Source organism: Rhea pennata, chromosome 17 (assembly GCF_028389875.1).
Source record: "Rhea pennata isolate bPtePen1 chromosome 17, bPtePen1.pri, whole genome shotgun sequence".
Taxonomy (NCBI): domain Eukaryota; kingdom Metazoa; phylum Chordata; class Aves; order Rheiformes; family Rheidae; genus Rhea; species Rhea pennata.
In genome coordinates, this window is record NC_084679.1 from 16637424 (window position 1) to 16651010 (window position 13587).

Here is a 13587-nt window from a genome sequence, read left to right on the forward strand (position 1 = left end):
TTGCACTCAGAAGAGCCCTGCACATTTTGCACACCTTACTGGGCTTGTGAAGCCTTCACCAAAGTTTTCCCAGGTGAAACCACTGCAGGTTTCTATGTAACTGAGCCATGGCACCAAGTGCTCCAAGGTGTTTGGGATACTGCAAAAATAAATGCATTCAAGATGAAATTCGGTTGATTGCATTCAAGATGCAATTCAAGGGACTTGTGGGGAAAGGCTGATAAGGGACCGAATCCAGTGAGGGCACAGTTGGCCCCTTAACTGCCATCTCCATGCTGCCCAGGCAGTGGACACAGCAAGCCCAGCCCCATACACTTGCTCTGCTCTCACATGCCCACCCTGAGCACTGCTAATGACCCAGCAGGCCTGTGATCTCGCATAACTGAAGATTTTGTTCCTAGCATTAACAAGAGAGGCAAGAAGAGACTTCAAGCGAGCCAAGAAAAAAATAAGTTTTAAAAAAACGCTACTTGTAACAGTAGCCACTGCCCTCTCTGGAACCTGAGCTCTGCCATGTGAGCAGGTTATTGACAGTTACCCTCACCCTGCCCTAAGACTACAACTAAGAAACAGGGATCAACTTCCTCCAGGCCTGAGACCTCCTTTTCCAAAGCGCTGAATGCCATGCACTCCAAAGGAGACCAAGCAGCAGGTGCTTTTGCTGAGCTCTGGGAGAAGCTCCAGGTGTTCTGAAATATGGAAACTCCTAGCTAGCTCCCCATAGGCATGGTGGGAGAGCTAGCCAGGAGTTTCCATATTTCAGAACACCTGACCATGGGCAGTCTACCAGCCAAAGGTGATTGTATCATTACTCTGATTCCCCTTCTTTAAACAACATCCTGTCACAAAGTGGATAACTTGGGGAAGAATGAAGAACAGCAATAAACCAGTGAAGACCACAGGGACCTTTGACAGATGCTCCCCTGCCCCAGAGCCTAGCAAGGCCCCCTTAGCTTAGTGCTGCCCCCCCCCCAGTCTCAGGGGATCTCTTTTCTCTGATCTCTCTAATCCGCTCTCATCCCCCTAATCACCTGCAGTCGCATTATGGCTCACTGATTCACCTGCATGTGTGGGCTGCAGGCCTTGGGCCACGCATTCATGTGCAGCCCTGCCAGTACACATCGCCCAGACCAGGAGATCTGCCTGAGGGTCCTTACTGGGCTGCCCCTGGTCTTGCAGACCATGACACAGACCCCACAGTGCTGCTGGCCATGAACACGTCCCTAGAAAGGGGCACATCAGGCAGCCCAGCTCCTCACCTGCTGTGCAAGAGTTGAAGTGGCTACCGGCTCAAGACTCGGACATCCTGCGCCAATGAGCCATTGTTTGGCAGCCCTGCAAGGGCTTACTCAGCAGTGTGGGGCTTCAACCCTCCCAGGCAAATAAGACCAGCTCCTGGAGGCCCTTGGTGTGGAGCCCATCCATGGCCAAGATGAGATGGAAAACAGAGGCCATGGCATCCAATGCCTACACACCCGAGAGGACCCCAAAGAAAGGAATAAATCCAGAGGATTGAAGGTCAGTAAGTCACCATGCTGAACCCTATCAGCTGGGCTAGGATCACTGCAGCTTCTCTTTCCTTTCCCAGTTCATGGCCCTGCAGGCAGAAGTCAGTCTTGTGTGACTCACAATGCAGCAGGGAGGCTACACTGCTGCACTGCAAGGGGAACGGCTGGGGGACACAAGGCCTCCAGGGAATCTCATAGCACTTACAGGGTCCCAGAGAGTTGGTTGCAACTGGTGAATAAAGGTCTCGTGAACAAGTGTCACTGGTGCTGAGTGGCCAGTCTGAGGCAAAGCAGGGAGATGCAGGACTGGGGCTAGCCACACGTTGAGTAGCAATGGACGAAGGTATGGGTGAAGGAACCCCAACCCTAACACTGGCTAGTCAGTGAATGCAGCGGGCATGGTCTAGGCTGAGAGAGCTGCCTTTTGCTAGCTTTGCCCCAACTTGCTGTCTCAATGTATTTTGAGTACTGCTGTTTTTCCCCTCTTCAAAATGGCTGGAGAGCTTCCAATACCTGGGAATCTCAGTTTAATTTCTTCCATTTTCTCATGATGCTTCTTCCTTCTTTCTAGAAGTACCTTAGGCATGAGACCCATGTTCCCAAATCCTCTTTAAAATCAGAGACCCACTCTCAGATAGCCCATTGGGCTAGTAAACCCAATATGCATGTTCCTATGGCCAACAGCTTGGGAAGAATACAGAAACATCTGCTCTACCCACCTTGCTCTCTTCATTCCAAATGATCAGGAGTCCATTCAACAGCTTAGCTGGCCCCAAGCAGCATTTGAGAGGATCTGGAGTGAGGTTTAATCTCAGAAGATGATCCAGAGTAAGAAGCAAGAATTTGCTCCCTCCAAATCCCCGGTTGGATTCTTACTGTGGCCCACTGACACTGTAGTCAGTATGTGCCTTCCTCTCCTTGTTTCTTGACAAAGATTGAAAAGTCACACTCCGTCCTATTGCAGTCTGTTCCTGTTTGACTCCAAGCCTGACAATCTGGGCTGGGCAGGTCCTCAGATGAAGACAGATGTAGCCAAACTCTCTCCACTGCTTTGGAGCCCTTCCGCTGCCCCCACAAACATGTCAAACATTTCTTCCCATTCTAAAGAGATGCCCTTCAGCCACATGCTCTTGCATCTCTGGCTCTAGTAAATTTTGAAACAAATCATAGGGCAAGTCCTATGTCTGGAAATGGTTTGATTTGGACACTGAAGGCTGGCATGCCTGCAGCAGAGGGTATTACTGATCTGTTACCCAGCTGAATGCCTCTTCAGATAGGCTCCAACATCTGGAGGCAAATGAAGGTTTCAGACAACCCTAAGACAGAAGGGCATCAATCAGAGCATCCAACAGCTCTTGCAATACCCCCGTGTCCTCTGTTAAGGGTTTGTTTGAAAGCATGTGTAGACCTTCTTTTGCTAGGAATTCAAAAGTTGTAGGTATCTGTAAATCCAGGTGTCCCTGGAAATGAAATAACTCACTTGATGTAAATACAACCCCCAATCTTCCTACATGGGTACTGACATCCTAGTGAAAAGTCTCCATGGACTTTGAAATCTCTTGTGGCTGCTAACAAGGGAAAAAAAAATCTCCTTTGTCCATGTCTGAGGAAAGAGGAATCTCACCTGATCTAGCCTGCGAAAAAAGGAGGGAGAGCAAGGTGAATGATGAGGGACAACCACTGTCCTGTTGGTAGTGGGATGTCCCCACAGTGGATAGCTCCCTGTGGCAAAGCAAGAACCTGCCTCAGTGATTTCTGCATGCACTCGGGATCAGACCCTGTCTGGGACTGGACATGTGATGGCAAAAGCCTGTGATTTTTATTGAGCATGTAAGCAGACATCACTCTGACCCCATGCTTATAAGCAAATGAATGATGAAAGCCAATGGCTGCTGCTGTGAGATCTTCCCCTCACTGTGCCCTCAGGCCTTGAACACCACTAACATCTCCAAAGACTCTTTGCCCTTAACAAAATGGATCCCTCTCTGCCTTGACTGACATTTAGTCAGGAAGAGCATCTCAGTCCTTTTGCTTTAGGTACCCCTTTATGGACAGAGATGAGAGAGAGACAAGGACTCAGGCTTTTGCTGGCTATTTGGGCTCTGCAGCCAGTGTCACTGCCCTCTGCTGGGAAGAGAGGCTGTAATGAAGAGCCACAGAAGTCAGGGAACAAAGAGGCATCACTAGCCATTTGGCTCCAAAATGCTGCTGACTCCTAGCCTTGTTTAATGCAAAGAATATGTGAGAGGAGATGCCCAGGCCATACTGGCCTTTGTGGTAATGTTATAGCCTAGTTTCCCCAAAAAAGAAACATATATGACATAACACTCCCTGTCTGTCTGGACCCATGCCCAGTTTCAGCCCTGGCTGGCAGAGGAGTAAAGGGCTCCATCGTATTAAGTTTCTACAATGCTATTGAAAATAGGAGGCCAAAAGAGAAAACAAAAATACTTTGCTCATGTCCCCGTGAAAGGAAAGGTTACAGCATGCTCTCAGCACATTAGACATTGGAGAATCCACACAAGAGTGCACCACAGGGGCTGCATGAAACAAGCCATGATTTGCTCCTCAGCTTAGAGAGAGTTGTAGGACTGGGACCACAGTACAAGTTGGGCTGTGCCACATCCCACCCCTCAGATGGCACCTGCCATCAACTACCAACTGTCAGGGATGATGCCTGGGCAGGACTTCTCTCACCTCGCTCACTGAAAAGCAATAAAGTCCTGCAGCTTCCTCCTGTACAAAGAAAACTGTCTCTCAAATCCATATGAGAAGAAACCAAGTCAGTCACAGAATCTCATCCTGCTCCCAGGAATGATTTTATTGCCATCTTCAGTAACAACAGAATTGGGCCTTGACACACAAGCACAATTTGGGCATGCGGACTAAAGCTAGAGAGACAAGTCAGGAATCTGCACTCCCGATTGGTCTAGTCCCTTCATCAGGAGACACCCTCCTCCTTTCCATGGCAACAGAGCTAAACCTAAAAAGTTGAGACATGTCTTTATGCCACTTCCTTGACTTACTTTGAGAGCCAACCCCAGCCCTGGAAAGCTTTGGCCTGAGAGCAAAGGTTATATCAGCTAATGCTTTTATCTGGAAGAGCCAGAGGAGCCAGCAGCAGAGAGAATAGATTTTGTGCTTATTTGTTGAGGTTCCTGCCTCTTCCCTTCTTCTTCTTCTTCCTTTTTGACTTGAAAAGAGACCGGACCAAGTATCCCCTCCAGAAGGCCTGGATGCGGGTGGCAGCAAGGGTCATGGTGGTCAACTCCTCCAAATCTTGTTCCTTCTTCTTCTGACGTATCCTGCGTTCCTCCTCAATCTGGGAATACTCTTCGATAAGCACTGCATGTTTCTCCTGCAGCAGGGACACCTGGGCCTTCTCCTCGGAGTAAAGAGCATAAAGCTCCTCATACTCAGCCTAGCAAGACAGCAGATGCAAGCTACAGCAATTTTGAGATCATTCAACAGCTTCTCCTTGTATATCACTAGTTAAGGATCCTCTTACTCATCCCAAACCCAGGGAGAACCAAAAATGGCAGCTTTTTAAAAGCACTAAACAGGAAATGTGTGCCCAATGCCCAGAGAATTTCAAGAGATGCCAGGTCTTAGTATTTTCAAGCTCTTTTGAAAAATATTCTCATAATTCTCCATGTTGCAAACCACATCTACCCTCAGCTGGGTACTCTGACCAGGTAATACACATGCAAGTCAGAGCCTGTCCTGCATATACTCTGAGCAAAGAGCCACATAACTGCAGGTAGGCCAAAGCTGAGCCCAAGCTAACAGTTTTGCTGAGAAGCAGGTTATATCAGAGTGGCCACTGAAGCCCACTTAACATACTATTTACTGTCAGGTGCATAAGACAAGCCAGGCCACATCAGCATGCAAAGGGCCAAGGACAGATAGTTTTTGATGGTACAACCACAGGTTCAGCAGTTTATTCCTTTCCTAATGCATTAGAGTAAGCCACATGGAGAAGGAGGAGTTAGAAAAACACAGGGCTCCAGCCATTCAGCAGATAGGAAGCCAAAATAATCTGACATTGTTATAAACAGGACAAGATGGGGATTCTTTCTCACAATTAGCAGCAAACTTTTAGGCCCTTCCCTACGTTTTGCTTTGCAATCCACCAGCTTTTATCCTCCTCCATAAAAAGAGTAGGAAAATAAAAGCATCTAGGGCCTTCTCAAAGGAGAGGTTAAGAGGTGCTGACATGATTCTCAGCTTGTTATGGGATACCAAGACAGTAGTATGCAGGCTGTTAAGTCTGCAGGTCTCTCTCAAGTGGACCAGGAAAAATAGGAGCACGGTTTGGACACCAGATAGGACCAGTAAGACTGAGGATTGAAGCAAAAGTGAAAGCCCTGTACTCTAACAGTAAGTGGACATGTCTGACAGACTGGAAGTAACCCATCAGCCTCCAAATACTGTGGGATTTAACAACAGATGTAACCTGCCCTGAAGTAAAAACAGCAGAGAACTCCTGAACACATAGTTAGGACAAAGGAATATTTCCTTCTAAAGCCTGTACTACTTCTGGGTGGTAGATTGTTCCTCACTTCCATATCCTCCTGTTTATGACCCACACATCCATTTGGACAGTGATCTACCCAGACACATCACCTTGTGGAACAGCCAAGTGCCTTAAAGAGGATACCTGTTTTTCCCCCATGTCCGCATCATATTTCTGGATCCACTTCTCAATTTCCATCTCTACTTTGCACTTCTTCTGAAATAAACAACAGGATATGTTACTTTGAGGCACCTGAAGCCTGGTACAAAGTAGCCTGAGTTAAAAATATAGTGGCTTTGAGCATGATTAAACTTCAGTATAACACCTCCTCCTCCTAGCACACCACCTCCAGCTGACATATTTTGCCCCTGGTTTGAGGATTCTCTTAGGCCTGACCTCCATACCTGAGGCCAAAAGGGCCATATTTGGTTTACGGCATGGGGCTGGGTGAGGGCTGAGTACTGAAACACATCTGAAAGGTGTGCTCTGAGGTAGGAGATGAACACATCTGATGGAATGAGGTAAATCATCAACAAACTGGGAAAACCACCTTCAGTTTGAAGCAGTAGGGAGCTGCTAAATGTGAAAGCTGGACAGAAAATACTCAACAGATAGAGCCTCTTAAAATGATGAGAGATTTCTAACTGCAAAACAGATTAACATTGGCTTGACCCTGCAGTATGACCAAGTATGGCCAGTTTACCCCCAGATGCTGTACTCATGTTCCGTGGAATCACCAAGAGGACGATCAGCTAGAGCCCATCACATGAGCCACACGATTTCCTGTGTGACACTGCCTCAGGATGTCCCAAAGGCTTCCAGACCATCATGAAGACAGACTTGGCACTTCCTAGCTATTTACACCAAAAGTACAGTCTTGAGCAACCCAAAGCTAGAGCATATGGAAGGGGAAAGGAGATTTCTGTGTCAGTAAATTTCTCTGTCTGTCTGCCTGAGTGCTAGACTGAGCTGAGCAGCTCATCACAGCAAGTATGGCAATGACCTGCAGCCTCAGAAGAAATTGGTTGATAAAGCCACTCTACTAATGGAGGTGTAAATGGGTTGCTTGAATTGTGTATTGCAGCTCTAACTTGCATTTGACTCTGTCACTGCCTAGGTCCACTGCCACTTTGTTCTACCAGGGCTGCACAGTTCAATGCAAGAGTGAAAGACATACAGTTATTGGTGTGTGCTGTCCTGCCCATGGGAGGTCAGGGTGTGTGTGGAGCAAACACCATATAGGGATAAAAGAAGGGGAAAAAATTGCTGTCTTTTTCTAGCTCCAGATTCTCACTGCCCCATGTCACTAAGATCCTCTGCTCAGGCCAGAGTTGTTGATACAGAAGCATGAGCTTGTCTGCTGCTCCTATTTCGTCCTTTTATATCTGCTCAGCACTGTGATAAATCACATTTCCCCCTCATTTGATTCAACTGTAACTCCCTGGATTGTGTCTCTTAGGAAAGTACCAGACAGACTGGGAACTGCTTAGCTTTCAAGACCAGCTGCATTCAGCCCTGGATACTACAAAAAATAAACTATAAAAGATGTCTTTACATACAGCCAGTATTATGTTCACTCTGTTTACCTCATGTCAACTCTCTTGTTTTTTAACATATGCCTTGCCTACTTTGCAGTAGCCTTACTGCTCTGAATTTTGACTAGAGCACAGCCTCTCCAGCATGCAGTGTCACAGCACTGCATAGAGGTGTTCTTAGAAATAAGAGAGCAGACAGGGAGAAAAGGAAGACTTGTGAGCACACTACCTCCTTGGTGTCACTGCAGGGTTGCTTTTCACTGAAATCAGCAGAGCGTTAGGAGGGAGCAGCTATATTCTGACAAACAGCATACACATCCTGCCAGGAACTAGCAGGAACCAAATAATTACTAGAAGCAGCCAGCAGCCAGACCTGACAGCAGTTCAACGAGTTTTAAACTTCCTATACTCGAGCTCTCCTTCCATGTTACCTTTCTGAGAGCCAGCTCTGATTCTCGATGTTCCAGTACAAGCATACAGAGTTGTGCTCTTAGCTGCTGAATGTCCTGCTGTAGCCTAGCACACTTGGCCTGGGAAGCTCGCAGCTCCTCTTTTTGCTGGTTTTCCCCTTCCTGCATAACCTGCAGGACACTGATCTTGAAGTTGTCGGCCACATCTTGCAAGGAGTTTTTGAGGTCTTTGATCACATTGTCCTTCCTGTGAATCTAGACCCAGTAAACAAGACAAATATCATGAAGAAATGGAGGGTAAGGTGAGGCATCAAGGGCAAGAGAAGTAAGGCATATTTGCATAAATGGAGATGATCTAAGAGTAGACACTTCTGCTCTGGTAGTAACTCTGATCTGACCGTTTGCAATAATTACAAGATTTCCACTGCTGGCACAGGGAACAGAGTTAGGTTAACACAAGATGCTTTGGAAATCTCTCACTCGTCCTCTGTGAACCTGTGAATACAGTCAGAGATTGAATGAGCCATACTGAGACCCACTGGCACCGTAATTTGAGGAAGCTGCCACAGGTGCTAACCCATCTGAACAAGATTCAAAGTCAGAGCCACTGGACACAGCCCAGTGGCTTCACCAAGCTTTGCATTTGGCTCAATGGGACAGTCCTGGGAACTCAGCTCAGTGGGCTGCCTGCAAAAGAAATACTCAGCTGGGACCAGTAAAACAGGTTTATTCATTATGCACAAGACAAGCTGCCAAAATGCACATAAAAATCTCAAGCGTCTCAATTCACAGATCTCCAAGGAGTGGAGAGAATTGGGAAAAGTAGGCCCTTGTTTCCATTAGCACCATTCAGTGCAGTCAGCATATGACAGAACTTGCCCCTCCAGCCCCTCTTGCCAAAAGGAGAAAGAAAAGCATACATATAGAACAAGGAATTGCTTGTCAGGAGTTCAGGGCTCAAATTCATTCTCAGATTCCAGCTCACAGAAAGATCCTAGGCATGTCCATTAGTTTATCTGCACTTTTGTTGCTTTCGGTGCAAAAATGAAGAAATCATATTATCAGGCATTAATCACACATGTTCTAAGGTTGCTAGTATTATAGAGTTGGGAGTCAAAGAAATGTTGGTTTTAAGCAAGAGTAAAGGCAGAGTAGATATTAAAAATGTGTTTTAATCAGAACAATCTCTCCTAGGAATGTCTTCTCACCATTTCATCAGCAGCGAATAGAGCCTCTCATTGGCAATTGAAATTGTGGCCCTGCCTAAATACTATACATATATATATACAGCAATTTGTGCCTGTTTTACAGCTCCTTTTTTAACTCAGTGATTTCCAACGTGATTTAAGCTGCCAGTAAGAATGTGATAAAAGCACGTGAAATTTAAATTTAAAAATCAAGTATGAAATAAGCTTTTTAAATTATATTTTGCAATGAAGTAGGTATCTTTTAATTTAGGATTTGGTTTACAAATCATCACTTCCTTTCTAGGATCTGCAACAAAAGGACTATCTTATAGTTTACCAAAATTTTGCTTCACTGACCTTTCTTAGAAAACATATTCCCACCATATCATACCTTTTCATCTCGAGACTGGATTGTTGCTGCCAGTTCTGCCCTTAAAGCTGTGAGTGTTTCAGTGTTTTTCTTAATCCGGTGGGAGATGTCTTCCGTGAACCGAATCTTCTCTTTTTCTTCTAAGGGACTAGTTAGAAGTCTCTCATGCATTAAATTCCTGAACTCCCTGAAGGCTTTGATAAACACTTCAGCTGATGACTGTCTTGCACAGACTTCATATTTCAGAGCCTGACAAAGCGAAGGGTTGGCCAGCAAGAGTCTCAGAACATTTCTAACAGAACTTTTCAGATGTTGCTCTAGCAAACAAAGACAGCCCCTCTGTTCCTCAGCTCTTGTGGTGTCCTCTTCTTGAAAGCTGGAAAGTAGGTGCTCCATTTCACTTGAAAGCTTTTGGTGCTTGATCAGGTCATTTGTGATCTCAGGTCCCAGCATATCAGCAAACCTATCCAGGGAGTCAATAATACAAGGGATCAAGCTGCTCAATTCCAGCTTGACAATCGTCTCATCCAAGACAGATATGATTCTTTGGGTTTCATGAGTATCAGGTTTTGACTGACTTCGATCTAGCATCCTTACAGCATCTAATCTGATCACTTCCTTCTTTGGAGTTTGAATGCCTTTTATCAAAGGCTTGTTTCTTTGCTTTACGTCCTGAGATGATCCTTGGAGCACAGTTGGATTCCTTGTTTCCATGGCATCAGTTAAATACTACTGAGCTGAGGTGAAGGTACACAAAATCTTCTACATAGGGTAAGACCATGGAGAATGACTCAGTCGAAGCACATCAAAGTCTCTCTTCTGCTTCTGTGGCAAATTCCACTTCCTCAGATTTTACCTTTAAAGAAAAGTTTGGTGAGGGCATTAGAGAAATAATATTATTTGAAAAAATGTGGCAGTTTCAGATTACACTGGAGTTGTTCCTAGGTCAAGGCACACAGTCAGGGCATTGGGGTTTTACATTAGAACTGGTCTCTATCACAGAGATGCTGTTAAACATCCAAATGTACTAGAACACCCATGGGAAAGGAAGAAAAGTAATAAATTCCCTGCTTTGAAGAATGATTGGAATAAAGCTCCTAGCTCCTTCGAAGTAACAGGTGAGATGGAGATCACTGATTGCAGCTCTGTGATTTTTCGAGGTGCATGGAGGGGGGCTTGCAGGTCTCTGGGGCCAACTCAGAAGGAGGGCAGGTTTCCTGGTGGGAAACACACTCCTTCACCCCTGCAGGCCTGGCACTGCTGGAGGGAGGAAGTGCAAGAGCAGATCCCTGCCTGGAGGAGCTGTGCCTGGCGGCAACAAGGGCCAGGGGAAGGGCCAGGGGAAGGGATAGAGGGGAAAGAGGACAGCTGCATATGGGAGGGTGACAGGGAGTAAGAGTCTCCCAGGTGTGGGGACATCAGAGTGCCAAGGGATCCCAGGGATCTCCAAGGCATGGGTCAAGGGGAGAGTTGCAAAGCTTTGGGGGGCAATCCCCTGTGTACAGGTTGCAGATGTGGAGTGCCAGGAGTCCTGGGGGCAAGCAGGGATCCCCTGTGTGGGGGACTAGGGCCTGGGAGGAGAAATGACCAGAGTGTATCTCGGCAGAGAGGACTGGGGAGAGTGTCAAGGCCCAGGTATGTGAAGGACCAGGGTGCATGTTGGGGGGTCAGGAGCTAGGGGCTTCAGGGCCCAAGGACCCCAGGGTGCAAAGGCCCATGGGGTGTCACAGGGGTTTGGGGGCAAGGGGCACAGAGACCCGGGAGGTATCTTAGTGGTGTCAGGGCTGAGGGTGGCTGGGCCCGGGGGGGTATTGCGGCTGGGATCGGGCCAGGGAGGGGGCTCAGGGGCCAGGCCCGGGGTGCGGAGGCCCAGGGGGTATCGCGGGGGTCAGGCCCAGGGGGAGGGCAGAGAGTCTGGCCTGGAGCACAGAGGCCAGGGGGTCAGGAGTGGGGGCCCAGGGGCCGGGGGTGTCGCGAGGGCTGGGCCGGGATGGCTCCAGGCCCGTGCGGGCGCTACCGGAGTCCTGCTCTCCCCTGGCCGCCGCTCCCGCGCCACCGGGCCGCCGCCAGGGTCCTCGGTTGCTAGGCGACCGAGCGCTGTGGGCGGGGATGGGCGGGGCGGGGCCCTTCCGACAGCCTATGGCACTTGCTCTGCTTTGGGGGCGAAACACCTTGAGCCACTCAGCGTTCCCCTCCGCGCTTGATGGGCAGCGCGACTGTCCAATGAGAAGGCCATCTGAGGGCTCCGGGCGAGAAGGAGCCGCTGCCGTGATGGGAGACGCCGTCCTGGCTGGGGTGGGGGCGTGAGCGCTGAAGGTGGCTCTAGGGACTCAGGAGGCAGAAATGTTCATCTGTGGAAAGGGACTGGGAGTTTTCCACACCCTAGGCAGCCCTTGCTTTATTTTTGTAACAGCTGTTTACCAGGCGGGGAACAGATCAGGCAAAGTGAGTCTCCCTTAAGGATTTGGCATCACCCTCTATTAGCAAACCCAGGCTTACAGCACGCCTTCCCTCCAGACCCCTCGGTACACCAGGCAACATGTTCCTAAAAGCTCTAAAAATAAGCCAAAAAATAAACTTCATAAGCCCTCTCCCCTCCCCCAGACTCAAGTCTCCTAGGCCCTTGGCAGGCATAAAAGAGCAAAGGTAAAGTAGGGAAAACACACTTGCAAGCCCACACTTGGGTCCCCTCGGAAAGGAGTTTTTGTGCAGCCGTTATGGCCACGTCTCAGTGCGGCCCCTGATCTTGTGCACGAGGCATCAGGAGCAGCAGGTCATCACAAGCCACCCACCACTGCGGGGCTGCAAATGGGCCCTATGCCTCCACCCTGATGGAAAGAGATCACTCAAGAGCAGGGACGTGGTGCTGAAAAGAAGATCTTTCAAAGTTGCAGGGTGCACACATATGTCAGTCAGGTCAGGGTTACAGAAATTCAGACTGCGTAGCAAAATTAGACTGGGCAGAATATAAAGTCTGTGGAGATTTTAAGCATCAGAGCATCAGCAACCAAGAAATTACCCTAACTGTACTATTAAGAAAGAGTAATTTTATATCACACTGTGTTCAGGGCTATTAAAATGCTAATAAACTCTGGAAGGCTCCTGCTGATTAAGATGCAGATGCCACACATGCCCAATTAATTGATTAGTGAATTAGCAACATCTGTGGAGCCTTCAAAACTCAGTGCAAGTCCTACTCTTGCACTGCTGAGGGATCAGCAAGAGGTATCTGTGTGGGGAGAGGAAGGTTTGGGTTTCCAGGAAGAAACCTGTCAAAATGCCCAAACCCAGTGTTGGTCCCTGCAACATGCTTCTGTCTTTCGAAGAAGGGGCAAGTGCTAAGCAACAGCACAGTGGCTGTGGGACCTCATGGAGAGCATTGTCTGGGATCTCCGCCACAGGGCTGTGCAGAGTCTGCACCCCCATCAACAAGAACATTTGCTTATTTCTGGGCTAAGAATGTCCAGCTGCTTAGCAGGGGTCCAGCCCATCTCTAGTTATTATTCTCTACACAACACAAACTAGGGCCTGGTGATAGGAGATGGAGTAGGAGTATGAGGGCCAGGCACCCAAGGTCTGCACCTGCAAGGATGGATGGGAAAAAAGGACCCCTGGGAAGCAGTTCCTTACATACAGATCAGGGACTGCTTGTGCAGTGGCTGAACTTCCTCCTGCTCTCAGCAAACAAGTCAAAGGAGTAATGCTAATGTTACCATGGTCCCTTCATTCCCCCTGCCTGGGACCACTCAAGCACAGAGCCACAGACAGGAAATGGCTCCCTGGCTAGTGCCTCCTGGGCTCAGCCACAGCACAGGTTCAGAGAAGTATAATGATAAATTTGGATTTAAGTCAAAAATGGTGCAGCCACCAGCACAAAACTATAAGCTGGTACATACCTAGCCTGCTGTTGGTTGGAGAGGTAGCTCTAATTCCAAACGTGGGACAGTCTGTACTTCAGTTTCCTGCAAAAGCACAGAGTTGTCCAGAAACACCATTTCTTGTGCTGTAACTAATTTGACACATGTGATCTTGTTATTATGCCAGTTCCAAATCAGCCTGGC

At 48.0% G+C, this 13587-nt stretch overlaps 1 protein-coding gene across 3 annotated transcripts; it reads right to left on the bottom strand.

Annotated features, from left to right (window-relative positions):
- Positions 1 to 4331: 4331 nt before the first annotated feature.
- IQCD (IQ motif containing D) lies at positions 4332 to 11613 on the bottom strand. 3 transcript variants are annotated; one of them, XM_062590186.1, is made up of 5 exons: positions 11544 to 11613; positions 9548 to 10382; positions 7991 to 8224; positions 6169 to 6240; positions 4332 to 4929 (listed from the first exon to the last, which is right to left on the bottom strand). In XM_062590186.1, exons 2-5 carry the CDS (start codon positions 10238 to 10240, stop codon positions 4651 to 4653), a joined length of 1278 nt encoding a protein of 425 aa, XP_062446170.1. In that variant the 5' UTR covers positions 10241 to 10382; positions 11544 to 11613; the 3' UTR covers positions 4332 to 4650. The 3 variants fall into 3 exon arrangements, with proteins under 3 accessions (XP_062446170.1, XP_062446171.1, XP_062446172.1); XM_062590188.1 differs by having other exon boundaries at positions 4892 to 4951; XM_062590187.1 differs by lacking the exon at positions 7991 to 8224.
- Positions 11614 to 13587: the final 1974 nt, after the last annotated feature.